Source organism: Vipera berus (assembly GCF_964194415.1).
Source record: "Vipera berus genome assembly, chromosome: 2".
Taxonomy (NCBI): Eukaryota; Metazoa; Chordata; class Lepidosauria; order Squamata; family Viperidae; genus Vipera; species Vipera berus.
This window is the reverse complement of record NC_138203.1, coordinates 206,025,048-206,031,262: the sequence shown is the minus strand read 5'-3', so window position 1 is coordinate 206,031,262 and position 6,215 is coordinate 206,025,048. Positions and strand designations below refer to the sequence as shown.

The following is a 6,215-nucleotide window of genomic DNA, read 5'->3' as shown; positions in this document are numbered from 1 at the left end:
TCAACAGAAATGCTCACAACAATAAAAACCTCGGACAGGAGGAAGAGTGCCGCCGGGCGGGCAGGCAGGTGTCTTGCTCAGCTGTGGCTTGGGGGGCACTTTTTTCAGTGCCATTGTAACTTTGAGCAGTCACTAAGCGAACTGTTGTAAATCGAGGACTACCTGTACTTCATCATTTTTTTCCTTTTTCCTTTTTTTTTGGTCATCAAGTTTTTGACACCTTGCTAGGTGACTGGTGGTACTTGGATGTTGCCATATCCTAAAAGTGGTACATTGGGTGAAAAGGTTGAAAAGCCCTGGTCTAGCAGTATGAATCCTGTTTAAAGTAGGAGGTCTCAGTAGCCTTAACTCATGCCCTTATTGCTTCCTGATTGGATCACTGCAATGTGTACTCTACTTGCTACGAGAAGTCCATCTGGACACTTCTGCTTGGGCAAAATATAGTGCCATGCACGTTGGCATGCGAAAGCCAATATTATAGGTACTGCATCGACTGTCAGTATGTTCCTAGGAACAATTCAAACCTACCCGGCAAGCATCCTGGATACTTGTAGACTGTTTTCTCCAGAGAGAAGCCACCCCATCCTGTTCCCTTAGCCCACAAGGGCATTCTCAGGTTTTCCTCCCTCTGTGAGATCAAGGAGGGATGGACATGGAAATAAGTTTCTCCCTAGACTTCTTAGGGCCTCCATACCCCTCTCATTTCATAAGGACACAAAGATCTGGCACTTTAGTAAGGCCATGTGTCACAGGTTATTTCTCCACTTAAAAGATTTTAATGGGTGTTATTTACATTTTAAAAGGGACACGGTGGCTCAGTGGGTTAGGACGCTGAGCTTGTTGATCAGAATGTCGGCAGTTTGGCGGGTCGAATCCCGAGTGCCGAGTAACAGAGTGAGTGCCTGTTACTCGTCCCAGCTTCTTCCAACCCAGCAGTTCGAAAGCACGTAAAAATGCAAGTAGAAAAATAGGGACCACTACGGTGGGAAGGTAACAGAGCTCTGTGCGTCTTTGGCATCTAGTCATGTCGGCCACATGACCACGGAGACGTCCTCGGACAAGCGCTGGCTCTTCGGCTTTGAAACGGAGATGAGCACCGGCCTCTAGAGTCGGAAACGACTAGCATGCATGTGCGGGGGAACCTTTACCTTTACCTTATTTACATTTTAACGAGGTGGGTGTGCTTTATTATTTTTATTGTATTTATGTAAATCAGTTGGAATGTGGGAACAAAGTAGGTTTATTTATTTGTTTAAAAGATTCATATCTCACCCTTGCTCTAGAAGCCAAAGTGGAATGCATATACACATATAGGATTCCTTCCTCCAATTTCTCCCACAGCAACACTGTGAAGTAGCTTAGACTACTAAGAGTGACTGTCCTAAAGTCACCCAGACTGTCCCTGGCTGAGGGTGGATTTCAACCTGGATCTTCCCAATTGTAGTCCAACTTCTTAACCACCATAGCACACTGGGTTACATATAATTGTTACATATAACAATATCATATGAAAAATTCCTAGAGTAACTTACTCGCCAGAAGTGCATTTCTTTTTTAATAAGCGCATTTTTTAGTTGTTAAACTAAAACAAGGAGTGGAGTCAAAAACAGGGCTAGGATGCAAAAGTCATTAGGGTTAAGGTAAGATTTTCATCTAGATTTTATGATAATCAAGATGAGAAAAATCCAGGAATTTTTAGTTCAGCCAGAGAGGGGAGGCTAGAGAATAATCTAGCAATTACATTTTGATCCGGAAGGATCCGATTCTGCCTTTCTGGAGCGGAAACCATGATATCACGAAGTGCTATATGGACATAACACACACAGAAAGCAAAAGCCATCTCCAATTAGAGTTTGGGCGGGGTGGGGGTGGGTGGGGAGGAAATTCAGACGACCACTCTCCTGCCTAAGTTAGGAGAGTTCAAGATACGGCACGAGATCTTTTTTGCAGAAAAATCCTGAGCGATTCCAAATCGAGCATCTGGGTGCCGGATCTCTTTCTAGATAGATGAGCAGGATTTCGAGCGTTGGGTGGGAGGGAAACGCTCAGGATCCCTCAGGAACCGCCTCTTAGCTGGGCTGGGGGAAAAGTGTCCCGAAAGCGGAGGAGGCTGCAGAGTTTTTGTTTCGACCGGCAGCTGCTGCTGCTGCTGCGAGAGTTTCCAGGGAGAGCCGCCGCTAAGCCGGGCCGGGCGAGGTGAGGCCGTGGCAGGCTCCAGAGCAGCGGTGGCAGCAACGGCGGCAACGGCGGCGGCAGTTCTGTCAATCAGGCGGACTTCCCTCCTGCACGCCCCGTGCTTTCCAGCGAGCCGCCTGCTGGTGTCTCTGCTGCCTTCGTCGAGGCTGAGCGCTGGAGAGGAGCGGATGAGCCAGGGCAAGGAGCCGCGGGGCTGAGGTTGCCTGGTGGTGGGCTAGAGGGCGGTGGCGGCCGCCTTCAATGCGGCCGGAGCCCCCAACCCCCCTGCAGCCAAGTTGAAGGCTGGGGTTGGGCTGAGCTACGCCTGCCATGGCTCCTCCGACGGGGATCGCCTTGCTTCTCGCTTGCTGGGTCCTCCTTTTGGCCCCGGGGGCCCCGCAGAGTCCGGGGGAGAAAGGTAAGTGGGCTGCTAGGGTTCCCTCGCCTTAAACTGCCCTGGCTGGCCGGCTGGGATTAGCCAGCCGCCGCCCCCCCCCCTCTTTGCCCGTCCCCCCCCCCCTTGAGGCTGCCTGTCTAACTTCACCCACCGGCGGAGGACTTTTTGCCCGCTAGACTTCTCCGCGCCACGTCGGGGTTCATGGCCCGAAGGCCGGGGCGCCCTCCCCGCCGCCACGTGTGGCGTTGTTTTCCGGAGGGGGGGGGGAGGCCCGCGGCGGTCTGGACCTTCTTCGATCTTGCTGAGCTGGCGGGGTTCCTTTCAAGCTGCAAAGGCTGGAACCTGGGTTGAACTCGGACGCGCGGGGCAGAGCCGCCTGTCGAATCGCCTGCGCCCAGCGAAACCACCTGGCAGGGACGGCGAAGTTTTCCTTCGATCTGTGTGTTGCTTTGGAGGAAGGAAGCGAAGCCAACCGAGACAGCTCTTTTCTCCTTTAAACAAAACAAAACCAAACAAAAAAAAACTTTTCCAGGGCAATTGACGTCCCCATTCTTCGCGTTCAGGAGTGATTGAATTTGGAGGAGTGTGGCTGGCTGGCAGAGTTTGAAAGTTGACGCGCGAGGTGTTTGCTCCCGATATCCTCAAGCAGATTGCTTTCCGAAGCCTCACCGCTTAAAATGGATGTATACGGCTGAAGGAGCGCTTATGTTTCCGGGTCCCTCTTGCCCAGTTGCAGGGAGACAGCATCTTGACCTCTGTCCATCCCTAAATACTTGCCCTGCCTGCCATCTGGGCTTTCTTAATCACACAATTGGAAAGTAACACAACTGGAAAAATAAGGCATGAGGTGTCTGTCTTAGTATTTTCCTTTCCTTAACCTACCGGACCAATGAAGTAGGTGTCCCCGGCCAGTGGTAGTCAGGTATTCAGCCCGACTCTTATTACTCATGATTTTCTCTCTTTCTAGATTCTATTTTGGGAAATCTAGAGGAATACAGCCTGGTCATCCCAACTAGCACAGACTCAAAGGGCAGGTTCGTCTCCAAAGTCGTGTCAGGAGCATCAAAGAGGCGCTTCCCAAGAAACACCAGGGATTTTCCTCTGGATGCTGCAGGCAAGGAAATTTTTTACAATGTCACTGTTTTTGGACAAGAATTCCACTTTAGATTAAGGCCAAATTCCCGGCTGGTGGCTCCTGGAGCAACTATGGAATGGCAGGAGGATTCAAACATCACCTACACTGAACCGCTTCATGGGGATTGCCTCTATGTGGGGCATATCACGGACTTGCCTAATGCTTCTGTTGCCATCAGCAATTGTGATGGGCTGGTAAGTCTCTCTCTCTCTCTCTCTCTCTCTCTTTCTTTCTCTTTCTCTTTCTCTTTCTCTTTCTCTTTCTCTTTCTCTTTCTCTTTCTCTTTCTCTTTCTCTTTCTCTCTTTCTTATATTATCCTTTCCCCATGGGGAAAGTTTGCATTTTCAGCATTTAAAAAGGACAGCAGCAAATCACACCTAATTTGCTATGTTAATTGTGAAATCAAATAAGGAAATGTTCTCTTACATGATGCAAAGTGTGATGAACCAGTGAGCCTCTTGTATGAAGAGTGGAGAAGCAGATTCACCCTGAACTGGCACATAACCGCTACGACAAATCACTAATTATCAACATGAAAGTCTCGATCGCCCTCTTGAAGCTTTTCAGTGCATTGAAAAATAGTGACCTACATCAAAAACAGTGACCTAATGCTGTCACCTGCATGTTTCTTTTCTTCATAGGATCTTAGCTATCTTCTGTTTAGTAGTGCATCTGGAGACCTAGATGTGTTTTAAAAAAGAGATAATATTCAAAACTAGGCTCCACTGCCAATGAATTGGCTCTAGTTGTTAGAAATTAAAAGTGCTCAGAATTTTGGGGTTAACTTTGAGAAAATGTGTCTCATTCATGATGGTCCACTTCTCATATCTGTGCCAGCTTCCTTAACTTTGAATGCACTCCCATCACCCCAGCCAAACAGAACTACTGAAGGGGATGATGATCTTCTAGTCCAACACTTTGGGAATGAGCTCCAGGGCAGGAAAGCTCATTTTAATCAATCCTGGATAACCTGAATGATAGAAGGGTCATTGAGGATTTTCAGGGTAAGAACCTAACAAGGTTATTTTAAGAGTTCTTCATCTTCATCTATTATTCTGTCTGTCTGTCTCTCTAATTCAGTATTTCACCCCAGACCATAGCAAGAAAAGTCGAACTGTGTCTCTTAAATACTATATTTTAAAGTCCAAATGCTATGCTGCTGAAGTAACTTTGCTTAGCTTTCCTTTAGGGAATGAACATCTAATTATATCCAACATCATCTTATTTATATTGTTTTAGAGAGAAAACAGCTTGCTAACATACAGCTGGTAGCACTTATAAGATAAATGGATTTCAGTTTAGATCGTGACCTTTCTGTTGTCTGAATTCTGTCCAGATTCTGATTAAAAAAATAAGAGGCAAGATGTGGTTGCCAACTTTCTCTTTTTTAGGGCAATATTCCAATGCCTTTAATAGTAGCTTGGCCTACAAGTATTCAATAAACAATTTTTGATACCATTTCATCTATTGTTATATTTCTGCATTTTGGGTAGTTGTTAATAGTACAGATGCTTGCCAGAAATTAGTTAACATTCCTAGATGGAGGTCTTGGTCTTGGTGATGTCCAACAAAACAACTCTACCTCATGCCCCTGTTCTTTCTATGTGCTGATGGCATTAATCAACCATATCAGGTTGATTCATATCCAATCAATGATGGGATGGGGGAGGGTTTGATGCATGTCTGGGTGCAGAATACAGACTTATAAGACAACAGAGAAATGTTGGGGGCTTTATTCTTTAGAGGAGCTTGTCTCTGGTGTATTTAGCTATACTTCTCATCCTCCCCAGGCAGAATTATGGAAGTTTTCATCCAAAACTTCTGTCCAAAGACCGAGCTGAGAAAAACTGAAATCAAGAATGCCTGCACATCTATTGTATTCTCAAGGGACATTTGGTTCTCTTGACAATCTCCTTGAGGCTAGAAGTTCATTTGGCTATGGCTCTATGGCTATGCATCACTTCAGATTTGAAGGCACAAAAGTTGCTCTGGAGTGCCTGGTGTGTGTGTGTGTGTGTGTGTGTGTGTGTGTATGCGTGCATAGACCCTGTCTACAATCCCTTAACTCAAAAGATATATTTTTCCTAGACTTGTGCTGCAGCCAGGGAAGGAAGATGTGCTTCCAGAAAAAAGATGCAGCTACTTTAAGGAGTGGCAAATGGGCTACGGGAGCAGCTTGGCAGGTTCTAAAGCACTTTTTTTTTTTAGATCCAAAGTATCACAAAGGCACTGGGACCTCCAGCCAAAGGTGGCACCATGTAGCATGTAGTTGTATATTGTGTGATGTGTATGGGATCACATCCAGAGTTGCTAGGGACTGGAAACTCTGGGTTGGGCTCTGAGGTTGATTCCTCCTGGTCCTCTTTTGTGAAAGATTTTGAGAGAAGACATGGGAAAACGCCGTCTTTGTATGCTGCCTTAGGAAGAAAATTATCTTGAAGGAGACTAAGAATTTGATTTAGCCGAATCATAAAACAAGTAAATAATGCAATTTTATGGAGTCATAAA

At 46.4% G+C, this 6,215-nt stretch overlaps 1 protein-coding gene across 1 annotated transcript in view; it reads left to right on the top strand.

Moving 5' to 3' along the window:
* The first annotated feature begins 2,358 nt into the window (after window positions 1-2,358).
* Window positions 2,359-6,215, top strand: part of ADAMTS2 (ADAM metallopeptidase with thrombospondin type 1 motif 2) — a 269,901-nt gene continuing 266,044 nt past the window's right edge. Inside the window, exons 1-2 of the mRNA XM_081319671.1 lie at window positions 2,359-2,593; window positions 3,540-3,901. Coding sequence (XP_081175797.1) covers window positions 2,506-2,593; window positions 3,540-3,901 — 450 coding nt within the window. The 5' untranslated portion in view covers window positions 2,359-2,505. The remainder of the gene's footprint in view (window positions 2,594-3,539; window positions 3,902-6,215) is intronic.